This window comes from Fistularia commersonii, chromosome 27 (genome assembly GCF_037954325.1).
Source record: "Fistularia commersonii isolate RoL2024-O1a breed Wild chromosome 27, RoL_Fcom_v1.0, whole genome shotgun sequence".
NCBI classification, from domain to species: Eukaryota; Metazoa; Chordata; class Actinopteri; order Syngnathiformes; family Fistulariidae; genus Fistularia; species Fistularia commersonii.
Genome location: NC_141310.1, coordinates 7,170,307 through 7,189,109, shown reverse-complemented (window position 1 = coordinate 7,189,109; position 18,803 = coordinate 7,170,307). Strand labels below are relative to the sequence as shown.

General features: G+C 39.4%; 1 protein-coding gene across 1 annotated transcript in view; it reads right to left on the bottom strand.

The window, feature by feature from the left end:
- The window catches only part of esrrga (estrogen-related receptor gamma a), a 148,703-nt gene extending 143,967 nt beyond the window's left edge, over window positions 1-4,736 (bottom strand). The window contains exon 1 of the mRNA XM_086174714.1: window positions 4,664-4,736. Coding sequence (XP_086030840.1) covers window positions 4,664-4,668 — 5 coding nt within the window. The 5' untranslated portion in view covers window positions 4,669-4,736. The remainder of the gene's footprint in view (window positions 1-4,663) is intronic.
- Between the last annotated feature and the right edge of the window lie 14,067 nt (window positions 4,737-18,803).

The window sequence follows — 18,803 nt, the reverse complement described above, 5'->3', positions numbered from 1 at the left end:
CCATTGGTGGGTACCAATGACCTACAGGGTAACAGTGGTAATTGGGCTACTGGGGGTAGAAGAAGGAGAGGAGGAAAGTGTGTACGGAAGCAGAGAGAGAAGAGGAAAGATGAGAGTCTGTGACTGAGAGTAGGGACTTTGAATATCGGGACCAGAGAGTTGGTCAACAGGTCAACAATATGCCGAGAAGGAAGGTGAATATACTGTGTTTCAAGGAGACCAGGTGGGAAGGCAATAAGGCTAGGAGCTTAGGAGCAGGCTTTAAATTGTTACTGACCGGAAGAGAAATGGAGTGGGAGTAATATTGAAGGAGGAGTTTTTTTCTGGAGTTGAAAAGAATATCAGATAGACTTATGAGTCTGAATCTGGATATTGAAGGTGTGATGCTCAATGTTGATAGTGGGTATGCCCTGCAGGTGGGATGTGAGTTAGAAGAGAAGGAGAAGTTCTGGAATGAGTTCGATGAAGTGATGCAGAATATTCCCAGAGATGAGAGAGTGGTAATTGGCGCAGACTTCAATGGGCATGTTGGTGCAGACAAAGAAGTTGGAGGATTTCAGATACTTGAGGTCAACAGTCCAGAGCAGCAGAAAGTGTGGAAGAGACGGGTTCAAGCAGGTTGGGATAGGTGGAGAAAAGTATCAGCAGTACTATGCGATAGAAGACTATCAGCCAGAATGAAAGGAAAGGTGTACAAGACAGTGGTGAGACCAACGATGCTGTATGGACTAGAAACAGTTACAGTGACAAAGAGACAGAATGCAGAGCTAGAGGTCGCAGAGATGAAGATGCTATGGCTCTCATTGAGAGTGACCAGGATGGATAGGATCAGGAATGAGACTACCAGAGGAACAGCACATGTCAGATGTTTTGGAGAGAAGGTGAGAGAAGCCAGACTGAGATGGTTCGGTTATGTAGAGGAGGGATAGTGAATATATTGGTAGACGGACGCTGGAATTGGAGCTGCCAGGCAGGAGGTCTAGAAGAAGACCAAAGAGAAGATTTATGGACGTAGTGAGAGAGAGTATGAAGATAGTTGATGTGAGAGAGGAGGATACAGAGAATAGGGTTAGATGGAGAAGGTTGATTCGCTGTGGCAACCCCTGATGGGAAAAGCCAAAAGGTAAAGGAGAAGAAGAAGATAACTGTGAATTAGACAGCTAGGACTGGAACCTGCCCTTAAACAGCTGAAGTATCTTAAAGGAAACCCTTTACTAAACCATTAAAACATCAAATTGAGCCATTAGTTTGATAAAGTACCTTAGATCACTTTTCAAACTTTTTGAAATATTTACAGGTCAGTGTCTAAATGCTAAAATGTGTCCAGTTTACTGTTTGAGGATGAAAGAAAAAATCAGACATGTATCGTCGTAAAACTGACTAAGGAAATGAGGCTTTAAATGAAGACCCCACTGAATAGACAGACTTGATTGAGGATTTTTCAAGGGCTGTCACATGGTGCAGCTGTGGGTGAGAATTGGGGGAATGGCTAACTTATAAAAAAATATAAATGAATTAAATGTTCTAATTTTAACCACAATTAATGTAAAAAGAAAGTAATGCACCTGAAATAAATACATTTATCTGATAAAGGAGCTTCGAAATCAAGAGAAAAATTGTCATATAGATGAATTAAAAAATTAACAAATAATGGGAAATAAAACATCAGAAACTGTTACAAAGGAGTTGGGGACCTTATAGGTATATCCTCCAATATTATCGCAAATTCCAGAGTCATCAAAACAGATACTAAAAGCTGGTCATTACTTGATCTCACGGGTAAATTCATCTTTGACCAATGTTACATATTTTGAGATGTTAGCAGTACACTAGGGGACCAACTCCACTTGTCAAAGAACCTCAGCTCCTTGATCATGAGCTCAGCTGCAGTGTTCCAAATAGCAAACAGGCACGCCTTCTGATAAATGAGGAACTAGAGCACCCGGAGGAAACCAGTGCAAATACATAGAGAGCAGACGATTTCCATAAAGACTCCCATATAGCTCGTAGTTAAAACCCTCATCTGGAACAGAGATAATTAAATTATATAAGGTGATTTTTTTTTTTTTTTTTAAGATCAAGCAGTTATCTGTCATTCTGTGACATCTGCCAAGGTTATGAACACAACACTTTTTTAAACATATCTAATGCCCCACCTATGACCTGATATTCTCCTGACTTGGTGGCTTCAGTAGGCGTAGGGCTTGGATATTGTGATGAAATACTTGCAATAGAGCTATCCTAAAACTTGTATCCAAGGGCGGTATCCGAGATAGGATACTGTATGTGAAGTGGGTGGAAAGGGAAAAGCCTGCTTTTTTTTCTGGGTCCTCCTCATATTATGGGTAGCTCAATGGCTCATAGTTAGTACTTCCGCCTTGTAGCAAGAAGGTTCCAGGGTTTGACTCTAACAGAGGGCCTTTCTGTTTGCATGTTCTCCTTGTCCTCGGTGAGTTTCCTCCTGGTTGTCTGGTTTCCACCCACAGTCCAAAAACATAGACCAATGGTCCACAGCTATGCCAATGAGATGCAGCCACTTAAAGAATATACATAGTATCAAACATCGTTTCACTGAGTAGCCAGCCCGCAAATGCTATATCCATCCTGCATTTTGTGTTTCATAAAATGATTGAAAAGGACACAAGAAGATTTTGACAAGAATTTACCATGACCTGGATGACTGACAACCTCCACAGACAAAATGATTGCAAGACACGCTTGATTTTCCACAAACTTATACTCTTGAGTCCATAAACACATTCAGATGTCAAACATTATCGAAACAAGGCAGGGTTATTTGGCTCTGTGTCTCCTTCTGACTTAAGCCTACAATCCTGGTTTTCTTTTTAATTTACCCTGATACTCTCTAACTCTGATCTAACATTGTTATTTCTGATTGGCCGGCCCAGGCTTGTGCACTAACCACTGACACGCTTTAATTATTAAGCAGATGACCTCAATTGGTTTGCTGGAACAGCCTAAAAACTCATTGCACCACACATAAAGACACTGTGTGCACCGATACACAGCCACATGTGTTCGGGATGTGTTCTCTTACACTCACAATAACACTGCATACTACACACTTACATGCCCTCCCTGGGGACAGTTTCTAAAGTCTAAATATATACTGTAGACATCATCAAGTTTGCCTATTAACCCTCACTGTTCATTGATGCTAGGAGCACATTAGTCATTAGAATAATAATTCATTTTCATAAACTCACTACTTACTGTCAGCTACTGTAGTAGTATTTACATACATACATATAAACACACACACACACACACAAACATATATATATATAGTATACATTATATTAATGGTTCATTGCAATCAAACATTAAGCAAATACATTTACTTTATTTAAATATAGATATCAAGTGCCTTTATATGCGCAGATAATTAAAACAGACTGATGTTAGAATGGAATCCTCTGCATCAGTTTAGACTTTTGCTCTGTTGGAGTGTTTGGTCTAGTAACTTCGCATACTCTCATTTGACGACTAAATTCAGTGTACGATCTCTGTCACACTTGTCTTCCCGTAAATGATCAAACACAGCAGATGCTTCTGCACATGTGACAGTAACATTACCTCACAAGTCATGCAACACGGGGATTTTTAGATTAGCGTGTGATGGTACCCCACCTGGAGTATTAAATGTGTTTCCACTGGAGATGACATTTCTGCTCGCCTGCCAATATAGTGATATCAGCTGCTTGGCGCTTAATTATTTAATAAAATGGCACACATCTTCGGTAATGACACACATCTCCAAAACGCCTTGAGGAACATGAGCAACATGTTGACTCTCATTATATGTTGATAAGTGTGACCCAACTGGGCTCCACGGCATGCTGGGTGGCTCATGGCCTATGATTAGTTACAAATAGTTCAGTGGGTTACACCCCACTGGCTCTGATACCCAGAACCTAAGAAGAGTTCAGTAGCCAATTTTAGATTTTTCTCCCAGGTGGACTGAGTTTTCCTTTTGTTTATATAAAAAAAAAAGAAAAGAAAAGAAAAAAAAAACTTGCAGCCTGCAGAGATTGATCCTCATCTAAAAATTAACCATATAACTATCAATAATTTTGTCCCAGTTCTCATGTCAATGATGTAAACTTCATTCTTACTAATGCCACACGCTCCATCTAAACAAATAATTAAGTGCAAAAGTAAACAAGATATATATGTATGAAAACATTGACTCGTGTACATACACAAGCTGAGGCTGTCAAACAGAGCTCTCACCATGGATCTTCATGCATGGCAAGTGTGTGTCTATAAAGATTGGCGCTGTGTTTTGTTGGTCCATACGGCGTTTTGTATGTGCCATAATCCCCTGTCAGCAACACTTAGGCAAGCAGACAATAGCAGGACGATCAGCAGCCAAAACGGCATCACTGTGAGCTTGGCAGGTCAGTATACAAGCAGCAGGTTACGCACATGCACGCACGCACACGCACAGAGAGAGAGAGAGAGAGAGAGAGAGAGAGAGAGAGAGAGAGAGAGAGAGAGAGAGAGAGAGAGAGAAACAGCGAGAGAGCTGGAAAGAGGGAGAGTGAGAGGGAAAGAAGACAGAAAGAAAAAGATAGACAAAGGGTGTAAGAGAGAGAGGCTGAGAAAACACGCATGTCCCGTTGAGATGCGCGTTACTCACTCCATTTCCCGTCTCTCTTCAAAGAGTTGCGGTGCAGTTCTCAAGGACACGGCTGCCTGACATGTCCTCTCTTTCTCTCCTCTTACTCTCATTTGCTTCTCAGTTGCAGAACACCGCCACAACAGATGCAAGTATGTGGCTGCCTTACTCCTCTCCTTTTCTCTCGGTTTACATCTGAGGGGCAGAGCTCGGTCTCTAATAGCACGAAGCAGGGCTTCTCTCTTTCTCCAGTGGCTCGTAGTACAAGAAGGAGGAAGTGAGAGCCCGAGGAAGGGAGGGAGAAAAAAGAAACCGCTGGACGAACTGACCAAACTGCCACTCTACAACACCAGCATTCAGCAGACAGTCAGTCAGTCAGAGCCCGGAGAATAACTGCAGGGCAGCAGCCAGGAAAGCTGTAAGCATCACTTGAGTTTCAGTGATGGCTAAAGGCAACAAAGAGAAGAGAGAAGAGGAGCAGAGGAAAAAATAGAAAGGGAAAGTCTAAGTATTCCCCAAAGCCATGCTGTCTTTACAGAAAAATGGTCCCTGCAGGCCTGATCCAGAAAGACACAACACAAACAAACCCAGAGAGCAGAAACAAACATCTATTTATGGCGGAGGGGGGTCCAGTTTTTGAAACATTTGCTTGCAGCTTTTTGACAATGTTACCGATTCAGCAGTTTAAAAGTAACAACGCTGCCCGATAGTGAGAGGGAGACAAGAAAGGAGGAGAGGAGGGAGAGAGAGGAGAGGACTGAACATTCACTTCAAAGATTTGTATAGTGTTCATAGCTTTTAATTAACATATTGGTCAAATGTCAAATATCAACTATTATAATTGTAACAATTATAACGAATCCCACAAATAGATCAATGTACGTGACTTTGCAGCACCTCATCAACCACCCCATTTCAGTTATACAAAATACTATATATTGTTTTGCTATATGATTAATAAATGAATAAATAAATAACCCCAATGGCACAGACTAACATGGTGTCTAGTTTAACTACAGCAGTTCAACATCAATAACACTAACACGTATAATATACCTTAATTACACTTCAAATAGCTCTCAATGACCTGATTCGCAAACTGCATGGCAGCTATGCAGCCAAATGTGTGCATGTGTGTGTGTGTGCGTGCGTGTGTGAATGGGTGATTGCTATTGTACTCTCACCAGGTTTCACATGAGGTGTCTACATTTGGCACAGTTAGATTTTTATAGGAAGCAATTATCTGTGGTGTCAGTTTTGTAGGTATTATCAAATATACTAATATCACTATCCAGCTTAACCAGAACTACATAATAATAGCGATACTAAAGAAACCTTTGCCCTCAGGGCTTGTTCAGAGGATCTATCCAACACACAGCACCAAGCAACAACAATGAGTCCTGGCCCTGATGACGAGAGGAGAAACAAGACAGGTATAGGGCTTATTGATGGCATTATTATTTTATTACAGCATTTGGACCTTGGTTACATGTCCCTGTTTATTAAGAATTAAGAACAACAACTGGTGATCTTATGCTTATTTGTCTTGGTGCAGTGTATCTGCACAGCGGACCAAATACTAGATCCACGACAGGAAATTCAGAAGATCGAGGAAGAAATGTGGGTCGTCTTAGCAAGTAATAAGATCTCATCTAACTAAATAAATAAATAAAAACTTTTGCAACTGTCATATATGGACTTGCAAGTTGCCAGATCTGACGGATGAGGGGATGCGAGACAGAGAGAAACTGGCAAAGGCGCAATTTGATTGAATAGTTTAGTGTTGTCTGAATTATGATTTGATACCTATTTACGCATCCACTACTGAGCAAATCCAGTGCTGTACTCACATTGGGTTTGGGAAGCAGAACAGCTTCCAGTTTGTTTATCAATACATCGGCATAGGAACTGCATCTGTCTTAAATTTGGCATCAATTAATCACCAATGTTACTTCTATTCCGATGGTGTTTGTTACATCGGAATGATCCATCAGTGATCTCAAATCTCCCTCCAGGCCCATCAGTATGAGTGCTCATTGCCCAGCCCACTGTTATTTCTTCAAATAATATTGCAGTGACGGTTATGATTCAGTACCGTCACGCGCTCATTAGAAGTATATGGAATATATTGAGGGATAGGAAAGATGGAGAACTTGACAAACAACTAAAATACCTTCTGTAACATTGAATGCTAGGAACCTCACCTTCTAAAATAAGAAAGTTTTAGAATTGACCTCAAAATCATGAAAGTAAAGGAATCAATCTCTTAATCTATATTACTTTTCATGTGAAACACAGTGCAATGTAATCTATATCATACTATGAAAAGGTTTATGAACCATTTTCATTGTTTACAGTTTCTCAGATTCCTTGAAAGATGGCAGCACAACTTTATTAATAGTCCCAAGGTCAAATATAAACATGGAGAATCACAATTTTAAGCAAAAATAGAGAAACCCTTAAAAAATGAGGTCTGCATTTGAACAAATCCAGATAGTCATTTCTAATACACAGTCAAAGTTCCGTTCTGCTGCTTTATCTGTCCTTTTCTATCTTTTTTCTTTCCATTTTCTAATACATTTTTAGATTGCATTGTGATAGTGTTCACATCATGACCTGATGCTTTTTATGTTTTTGCAAATCAACATGAATCCCCTTACAAACTTAAAAGGTACGTTCCAAATATACATTCCTGCATTTCCCAGACAGAATCGGAGTAAAGCCACAGTACTAATGCATTGATAAGAAGCAGCAATTGATTTGCTGTGGAAATGCATCACATCAGCATTGGCTTATCAGTCATGGGATCAATCGGGGTAGTTTTAGTTACAGAGAAATCATCATGCAGAGGATTTCTCAGAAGTTGTTATAATACCAGACATGCACACAAAAGAGCAGCGTTACCGGGGAGGAAGCTGTACATTAGACCAAAAATACATATTTTTACTATGGAAATAGATTAATATTGATAATTTTAAGTAATTTGAGGTAACAATCTTGGGGCCATTGCCAGAAAATTGAAAGTGGTATATACATTATGAAATGTCATATTGGAAAAATAAGAATAAACAAAAAACTAATTATCAGTCAAGATCATATAAGATGCGCGATTGGATTCCATGATTATAATGTATGTAATACATATCAATCGTATTACACAACCAATGTCACGGCACCAGAGAACTTTGTGGTTGGAGCAGCAAGAATGTCAAGGTCCAGTTTGTTGGTGGGAATCGGGGGGCAGCTGGACAGTAAGCCACCTGACAAAGAAGCATCATAAAGAGGAGAGGACAAAGATGAGCAGCTGCAGGGGGAAATACAGGGGCAAAGAAAGACGAGGACAGTGAGAGAAGAGGATAAAAGCAGGGACACAGAGGAAGAGAAGGGAAAGAGGGTGGAGGGCAAGGACAGGGGTGTAGGGTGTAACTCACTCCTGTCCCCATCACAAGCACCCAGTCCTAATTTACCCAGAACAATCAATCAGATGAGGAGGCAGACACTGATAGAGGACTACCATGCAACAGGATCCATGCGCACACACACACGCACACGCACACGCACACACACACACACACACACACACACACACACACACACACACACACACAAACACACACACACACACACAAAGGGTGAGAGAGAGCGAGAGAGAGACAGAGAACTTGCACGCAACAGGATCTAGTCACACACACATACTTTTATGCTGACGCGAGGAAAAAAGTTTGCAGCTCATATCTGTAGCGTCTGCACTGACTTCTACCAACTAGGCTGTATTGTGTACCAATGTCACCGCAGCTTAGGAGGGTCACGGTGGGAGGTCAAGGCTCATGAGACCAAGCAGGCACAGAGGGAAGTGAGCGGGATGGTGCAAAAAAACAGAGGACAAAAGCAGCAAAGTACAAGAGGATAACGTGGTGGCGCCCCTCGAATGCTTTCTTGGAAAGATGATTGAATGCACACGTAGACAGACAGAAGGAAAAAGGAAAAAAAAAATAGCAACACGGTCCTGCAAAACCAAAATGCAAGCCTGAGTCGTGTATAAAGGCGTTGTACGACAATCACACCAAAAAAGGAAGAAGCGAAGAGTTCAGGCATTTGATAAATGTCTATTTGGATTAAATATCATCAAACAGTCAGGGTGAAAAAGACTACAGACATGGACTAGTGTTGGGCATAAATCTTAGGGAAAAGACATGGGTTAGTTATTTATAAGAAAATATCAAAACATGGCCTAAGCCTGTCAATAAAACTACCAAAGAAACAGCAAGAAACTAACTATCAAAAGTAACTTTATTTAGATGGTTTGAAAATTCAATATATTTTAGTTATAAATCAGTTAGAAATAAGTAACAAATAGCTCAAAAAACTTGAGTCAGCAAGAAATTATTGAAAAAAAAAGGTTTCAGTATTGAGATATGATTAAGCGTTAATAAAAAGAGAGAAGTATCACTAAATTACCCACATCATGGCCAACGTTGTAAAATTTGCTTTTCTCCAAATCTCCCAGCCACACACGCGCACACACACACACACACACTCACACACACTCACACACTCACTCAGGTGATACTTTACCAGCGTTTCAAATACGTTTCAAACACCTGGAATATAAACTCACCCAAAGTCCCGGTCGTTGCGTCAATTGTCGTTTGAACACACACACACACACACACACACACACACACACACACACACACACACACACACACACACACACACACACACACACACACACACACACACACACACACACACACACACACACACACACACACACACACACACACACACACACACGCTGCAGCAGATAATACTTGCATTCCTGAAGAGCTTCGTCTCACATAATCCATTGAAGCCAACTGAATTATTATTAAATCCCATTTAGTAGTTACAATTTATGCATTTGAGCTTCCTGTTTTGGCCCTTAAATACATAATAATAAGTTGAGACCATATTGGTCCATGTTAAAGTCATTTTTTAACATGTCTTTTTTCTGATACAATCAAATCTGTCACAAAGAATAGTGGGGGAAAACACACATTGTGTATCCCTTGGAATGCCCCAAACAGTGAATGCTCTGCACTATATTATCTTTACTTCTTGGTTCGGAACCCCACAGTGACTTGGAGAACACATTTGTACAGCAACTGTAGCCATGAATCTCAAATCAATTATATCTCGTTGGCTGAATTTATGACTAATTTATTTGACTTAAGCCTAATTGGAGCAATGCTTTATTTATCCAGTAAATCATCAAGTGCCCCTCTTTTTGTCTGTGTGTGTCTGTGTCTGTGTGTGTGTGTGTGTGTATGGTGAAAACAGACAGGAAAAGAGACAGAGCAAGAGGGAGAGCAAGGGAGCGAAGATCTACACTATTTAAAGGATGACACATTTAATTTAGACCTTGCAAAGGGTATTAAAATACATTGCTGTTATTAATGAAGATGGAGCATAATCAGGGTAGGCTACATCATAAAACACAGACAATATCCATTGGACTTCACATCAATTTTTAGGTGTGTAATAACAGCTAGATTTAGCATGGAACGTGTTTATCGGCCGGAATCACCGTATTCGGTTTGACCAACTATGACTGAATCTTTGAATGTTTAATTTTGAAATTTTTTTCGCTCTTGAAAAAAATAAAAAAATCATGTTAATTTAAATGCACACAAATGCTAAATCTGAGCGCTACATGATTCTTGCAGCAAAGGTATTACATTCAAAGTCAATTTTACCTCAGCAATGTACGTCATTGAGGGTTGTAAATTGACTGAACAGGAAAACAGGCTGTGGTCTTAGTCATCCCTTAATTTTGTTACAGGTTTGCCAATCTGATGCCATTAAATGTATAGCCTGCATAGCACTTCTATCGATCAACAAATGACAACAGCGTCAATGTGTCACAATGTGCACTTGAGGTCAGGGACTTATTGCCTAATTCCAGCTCTTTCTTTCCCTTCTCCCTCTTTCTCTCTCATTCATTCCCCATTTCTATCTTTCCTTCCAACTGCCGCCCCCTCCCTCTTTCTAAATAGATATTGAAGTTTTCTATTTAAGGTAGATGCTGTTTAACTTCCTTGAGGTGGGAAGTGAAAGGCAGGCAGAGGGCCATCCATCTCACAATCCACCTGCTGACATCTTTAAATGCTATCGACACCCGCCGCCAGCATTAACATGCAAAACTGCACCAGCCGTTTGATTTGATTAGCTCATTGCACACAGGGTTTTCCTTTGCCCTGTTGGTGGCTGCAATTATTGGAGTGGATGCAGAAACTGCAAATTTCCTATCTTATCAGAGAAAAGCCTTTCCAGGACAGCACTGTGATCACAATTGTACAGCAGTTAATTTCCCTCCCCTATGTAGGAATTCCAAACAAACCAAAAACGACATCTAATTGGCTGCGTGAACGCGGACAAAACATGCTGAAAATGGAAAGATCCTTCAAACGCCAGGGAGCACATCTGACAAAGTGCCCACAGCTGGTTGGAGGGTGACCTCTCTGAGGCAGCGAGAAACAATGTGAGCTGAAAATAGAAGAGAGAAGTCCGCGATATCATCAGAAGTCAGCACAAAAACTGAAGTCATATAGATATTTAGATTTCGCATGTGGGTGACTGACTAGCACAAGTGGTTGCCCGGATCCCAATGCTTCCCCCGTCTGTCACAAACTCCCTTAAGAAAGAAAGAAATTGAAACAGCTGAAGTTCTGTTTTAAGACTCCAGGGACTCTGCATCTGAACTGATTTTATTTGAGAGTCGAAACATCTCTGGGTAGTTACCAGAGTTATGTTTACCCTTGACAAATAAAATACCCTGCATTGAACACATAGCCTGACCAAATGTCCCGTCTAAAACAAAGCTCATTTTCTTGACAATATAAAGTGCTGGATATAATGCACTTAATGAAATGTTAAAAATCTCTCTGACTGGAAAAAGAAATTTACACAAGACCTTAATTCCAGTTTCAAAGAATTTCCAGGAATGCAGTTTCCCACTGCACTGTACTTCTATCAGCCTCCTGACAGGTACTATTTGTCATCCCTAAAACAACAATAAAGTATCTTTTAAATGTTCAGTATGGTGATAATCGGGGAAGTAGTATAGGGCTCGTCGTTCAACAAAGCAATGATACCCATTCTTATTACCTACTCCAAAACGATTGAGGTTTATGGTTGTTATTTTGCTGTTATGCAATTTCGAATGCATGGATACACTGTTTTTTTTGTTTCCGTCTGTTTTTTTTTTTTTTTTCCAACACTGCTAAGAAATGTTTACTCAATGTTAACAGGCTCCATTGTGTGGCATAATTCTGAATAAGCGTAAAGGTGTTACAATGTGTTCAAACATCCCAGGGTTTTTGTTTATTGAAGCCAGAGTGAAAGCAAGTGTGTTTCTTCTCTCCGGCAGATGAAAATAATCTACTCACTAGGCTGACTTTAAAAGACGAAAATAAAACATTGATTGAATTCTCAGGTACTATTGCATGAACTTTGCCGAAGGCATTTGCAATTTAACGGTCACATGTGTCCCTGTCCTCAGCAGTGGAAACATACACATACACATACACAGACAATACAAGTTACCATAATAAAAAATGTACAGTGAAATTCTTTCACTGAGCATTTTATAAAAACTGAGAATAACCTTTTGAAAAATGTATTGATATAAATTCCTTTTTATTTTTCTTGCATCATATCAACACACACAGTTAACTTTACCGGAAGACACTATGCACTGTAGGTTAGAGAGCAGAGCACTGTATCTTTGCTGCCACCTAATGCAGATATCACACATTCTCCCGCTCTCCGAGCACCAGAAGCCTTCAGTCTTTGTCTCTATCTCAGCCTTGGGCTTTTTAATCTTGCTGTGTGGGTTTCGAACACTCACAAGTCCCATGCTCTTCAGCACTGCGGCAGCCTTTCAGCAGCCTTGTATCTTGTTTTCAACGGCTGGCAATATGCAAGAGATCCGGGATATGCTAATTTAATCATATTTGTTCAATCCTCCCCTTCCTTGTTTCCCTTTCGCACCTATCATTCTAATCACTTCATCTGAATTCTTTGAGCGAGTAGAAAGAGAGAAGCCTGGAAACACACGCGCGCATTCACATCTCAACATCAACCATGTCTTTCAATGATGTGCCTGTCCAAGCAGCTTGCACCCCCCCAACAAAACATGTGCATACCATTCACTCACAGACATCCACTGTTCTAGAATGCTTTTCATTTTAGGTAATGGTTCACTTTAATTATTATGAAAATTAAATCAAATGTAATCAGCGGATTAATGCATCCGATGAGATAATTCAGCTCCATGGTAATGAGAGCGGGCTGGATAGTCTATAAATCTCCACCAAAACGCTCAAGATGAAGCAGGCAGAAGGTGTCCAGCTCCGCAAGTAGGAAGCCAGTGGGGATGTAAACTATATCCCTCTTGTCTTATCTCTGCATTAATGTATTGATTAATGGAGTGATTGATTCATTTATTCATTGATTGATGGCACACTTGAATCATGGCAGTCCCATTTGCAAAATCACAACACACATATAACTTAAGTTTATTTGTTAATGGATGAAAGTATCTCTAAATTATAAATATTGAAAACAAAGTCAATGTATCATACACCACCTGCTAATATGTAGTTGTTATGTTTTTCGATTTTATTCATTTCAATTACGATATCTCACCCGTGTGGGGGAATATTAACAAATTTAAACTCTACCACGATTGAGCTTGATTTACTTTTATTAAATATTAGACTGAGGTTGGAAAGATGGTTGTCACGGTGAATGTGTCAAGAATTTGAATATGAATATGAATTAAGCAACGGGAGCACTTGAGTAGGTTAAGCACTGAACATGGACATTAAAAAAGATCAAATCAGATTGAAAATGAAATATAATCAGTATTAATATTTATGGCAACTTGTTGAAGATGTTAATCAACATGTGCTGTCACTTTAAGAACACTTAAATGTGAATTTAGGGTGGGAGAAGAAAGTAAGGCCAGAAAATGATTGAATGAAAACATTGATAATATTAATTAGGCATTTTGGGGAAAAAATAAATGAATACAAAAGCATGCCAGTTTGAAGACAATATGATCTGCTACGAGTTCAGTGTGGAAAAAAGGAAGGAAATTTTAATGAGAGCTTTATCCAATCTGTGTGTTTTAACCTCAGACTTCCTCATCAGTTCCATCTGCTCTATGTTCCTTCCCTATTCCTTTTTTACTCCATCTCTTGGCTTTTCATTTCTTCCTTTGCTCCTCTCCTCCTTCTCTCCCTCCCTTAATCACAGAGTGTGAGGGAATTGATAACCTTCTATTACCATATGTTGCTCCATGATTAATGTTCTCAGGTCTGTCTCATTGTTTCTCATTCATAGCTCATGTCATGGTCCATAAACTAATATCTAAAAGAGATCTGGGAGATGATCCCCACTCTGAAAAGAGGGCAGGAGAAAATGACTCTCAGAAGGAAAGATAGAGATACTAAACCTTAAGTCTTGCAAAGGACAGCTGGCTGTTTACAGAACTATAGGAAAGTCAAAAATGAAACAAGGGAAATTAAGAGGCCTTCATGCTTTGGCACTGACTGAAATACTTTTTTCCATTTTGTCTGGCTGAGCAGGTGTCAGCGTTATGCCAAATGGAGTTATTAAAGGCATAAATCTGACGCATGAGCTGATTTGTTGCACCCATCATGGCATATTTATTAGGTAGCTTCATTCTGTTGTGAATCTACTGATAACAAGTGACCAGCATCGTGATATGTGGATGGGTGCTTCCTTCCAGAAGCACTGCCATATCTGAGGTATGGTGCTACATTTACATAATTAACCTTGTTCTTCAACCAAAGGATGCCCTCGGAGATGAAGTCATGTATACGTGTGAGGAGGAAATGAAGAACCCAGCATTTCGGCTGAGCCTTAAAAATCCACAATGGGCATGGTTCCTTTGAGATGTGTGATGCGTCAATCTTGCGTTGCTTTACAGTCAGGTTCAGCTGAGGCTAAAAACCCTTGATTATGGCAAGGAAAGATAATGAGCTTGGATCACATAAACACTCATGCAAGAAATAAAAACAATTCAGTTTGTCTTCTCTCATTGCAAAAGTACAGCGTTTGCATGACTCACCCACAGACCCAACCTGGCCACCAAAAAGGCATCTTCAAAAAAAAAAAAGATTGATTTTGATTTTCTCATTTCCTGCAGTTATAACTGCTATAGGTACGAGAGGAGGTATGTGACAGTATCTGTCATTTAAAAGTCTATATAGGTTGTTTTCAGCGCTTGCATTTACGACCAATCCAGTCATTTTCTTGGGAGGACATTCTCATTTTAGCTTAGTAAACCCTGGCAAGCAAGGATAGGTTTCCAGATGGCCCACACTTAAACAAATGAGTACACCTACCACAGAAACAAGCAGCATAATCACGCACACGCATGCACGAACACACACACACACTGCAAGAACAACAATAAAATGGATCTTGACCCAAATTTAGCACCAAAAATAGGATAGTCCTTGGTGACCCACAAACTACATTAAAAGTTGTGTGTACTGATCTTTAGATTAACTGAAACCTGTTTCTTTTCCTGGACTGGACATTTGTCTAACCACAGAGATAGCTGACATAACACAAAAGCATGGAAATTCAATCTTTTTGGCTCTTTCTGTATATTATCGAATGATTATCTAGTTCAATTAAGAATGTTCAAATATCTTATTGCACTTACAAACATGAGTTCTCATTCACATGTTTGTGGATGCATGAATCCATTGGACATAAGGATCGGTGAAATATTTATGACACTTCCAGTTGGAGCAAATTTTTTGATCTACTGTTGGGAAAAATGGAATATACTTAAAGTGTCAACTGAATTTGGAGCAATAAAAAAAGAGGTCAAAGTACCATAGAAAACAGAAAACAGACCCTGACAGATGTTTTTGTTTTGTTTTTTAAGTTGTTTTTTTTCCTACATTCCCATCCAGTTGTTAGGAAGATACCATCTTCGTTAATCTACCAAACACTAACGTGTTAATATTTGTTACAGAATCAGGTTAAATCTCGGGAGCTAAGGTACCTACTTTCTACCAGTTTAAGGCACACCTTCTTTTTGCAATGTAACATGCTGTATAATCAGCAAGTATGACAAATGCATATAAGTAAAAACAAGCAAAGTTAAATCTAACCCTCTCTTTTAAATCCTCATTAATTCAATTAATAATCCTCATTAACTACTGTCACCTTCTGATATTGAGGCCAGACCCAGAAATTGGGTTTTTCCAGGCACAGATGTCGCCCCTTTATGTAGCACTCGGCATGACTGAGGTCAGCAGTTACATTAGTAACTTTTTCCCTGTTTAATGTGATGTTCTATGTATTTATTTCTTGATGGCTTAACCTTTGCGTTATTTCATTCGTTCTCGATAATAACTGATTCCATTCAATTGTTGGAATCAATAAATGAATTGGGCTAAATTAGGCCTGTGAGACTTGCTGGTGACATGACCTCCTGCAGCGTTAATACTTTCCATACAAAATGAGGAGATGAGTCCTGCACTCCCTACAGTGTACATTATTTTCCGATGCACATCATCTTACATTTGGCTATTTTTATTCTTATAGTAAAACTATAGTTACAGTTTGTCTTAAAAGCACATTTCAGTAGAGGAGACATGTATGTACTATGTACCTTCCTCTTCCCTTGATGAGGTATCCTTCCAATATAATGAGGAAATGGATTACATTGGAATTATAATCAGTTATGTAATTGGGAGTTAGCATCCAAAGAGCCATCATAAGTTGGTCTCACTCTCGCAAGGATTATTCAGTCACACGCGATGTCAGCCCACTACAAGGTACACATATTCTTCATTGAGTTTTTCTTCTTAGAGCTGTTTGACTCAAATTGTATTTTAAAATTTCATCCTGAGAGTATTTCCCAGAGGGTTCAACTCAATTTCAATCACTGAAGACGACTGGGGTCTAATTAAGCTACTTCTAATTTAACTGTCGGTCAGGAAATTGTAATATTAGCCTTTACTTACAATGAATCTCAATTTGAGAAAAAAAAAAAACGCCAGAAACATAAGTCGACGATGAAAAGCGGACTCTGAATGAGGGGGATGAGAAGAACAGCGAGAGAGCATGAGACGGAAACAAACTGAGCAGAAAATGTGCAGTAACCAACTATAAACAGACCAAACCAAGATGAAAAAGAAACAATGGGAAAGGAAGGGAAAATGAGAGTCAAGTGTGCATAATAATGTGCGCGTCTCTCAAGTCTATATTTAAATGGTGCAATTGAGCTGCTTGTTGAAACAGAAGCCGTTGACTCGACTAGCTTGTCTCTGTGTACCAGCGGAGGGCCGTGCATATATTATTCTGGAGTCGAGATAATTTGTCGACAATTAGCAAGAACAGGATACAGCGTGAGACTGATTAGCATGTTGGTACAAGTCAGCCACAGGAATAGAGACACAGGGGTTTTGAAACTGACATGAATTCAACTGTCATATATTCTTTTCCTCATTCATTTTCTGCACTCTTATTTAAAGTTGAATTAATATTCATGCAGAGGCAAATGTTGAATATGGATATGCAGAAAAACTGACTTGTTTCTCTTTCGATAACAAGAAAAAGAAGGAAGATGAAAAAAAAAAAAAAAAACGGACACAGTCCCCTGAGAGGCCTGTTGTTAGGGTTTTTAGTCAAATTTCCAGCTCCAATTAAGCTTTGTATTTTGGTTGAATAAACCCAACATATGGAGAACCAGACAGTTCTCTTTCTGCTTGGACCATTTAAGAACACACTAGTTTTTATTATTTTATTAGTTTTAGTACAAGGCTGAGTCTTCGTGTGTCACAGAGTGGCTTTAATTTGGATCACATGTTTCGTTTTTTGGAAAGGGTACAAAATACACTCATTAATTTCATCTAATTATGGTTGGAAAAAGCATGACAGGAAAAGAAATATCCAACCTCTTTGAAAGCAATCGCTGACTGGCTCAAAGGCCTGTGCAGATAATAAAAAAATAGACACATGTATCATATTTTCAAGCCATACCTCAGTATCTGTGCCACCAGATTAAAAAATAATCAAACATGAATGTGTTTAAAGGCTTACATAAATTAGTGCTTCCTTTGCATTAATATAATCTGCAGAAGCTTAACAACAAATGCCAGCTGCTCTGCCTGCAGCAGACTCTTTAAATCAAATGTGATCAATGCAAATGATCCTTTAACAACATTCAATGACTGAATCCAAGAGTCAAAAGGAGGAAACCATAAATTAACCTTTCTATGGCCAAGTGCTCAGGAGTACCAGAAGGTGAGGTTTGCACAAAGATGTATTATCGATGCGTACCACAAATCTCCAAAGAGGACTAAAGAAGTCAAAAGCAGGACAAAAAAAACGACAGTCACCTGATAAGTAGAGATTATATGGATAATTGATTAAAAGAAATTAGTAATAAATAATAAATCATTATTAGTAGTATAATAAAATTAACAATACTCTTATTGATGATAAACAACTTGGTTTTACTTTCAGGAAAATGAAATATTGAGTCTGAAATAGAACTATGTTCCAATCTATTGAACGGGACAGGAAATCGAGTACATTGCTATTTTCTGACAAACAGATTGTGGTCAAACTCATTTAGTGGACTTACCGTAGCGTAGTTCTTCTTTCCTAACCTTCTCTTCATATCATCCCCTTTCCAGCCCGGTTGCCAATTTTGGTCTGGTGCGGCAACAACAACAGATTGTTTGAGTGAAATGGTCGCGCTATGCCGAAGGTCTTCTTCCCCTTTTCCGCACACCATGCTGCACCAAAGCAGGCTTTATGGAGGATACCTGGGGAGATTGAAAGTTAAATAGGACATCAGTGAGGAGATGTAATATGTCTTTACTGAGAAGGTTCGACCTGTCAAAGGAAGTTTTAGCAACAGAAGTTTAAAACAAAAGGAGGCACCGCAGCTGCATCAAAGCAAACCATGACTGCAGCTGTTAAGAGAGAAACTTCTGGATATCGTTGGATAAAACTGATGTGTTTTTTCTTTGGGTTTGAAAAGAAAACATCTGCAGGGCGTATGCCACGTCTTGGGCAAGCACATTGTTAGTCTCTGATCGATGATCCCAATTCCTCT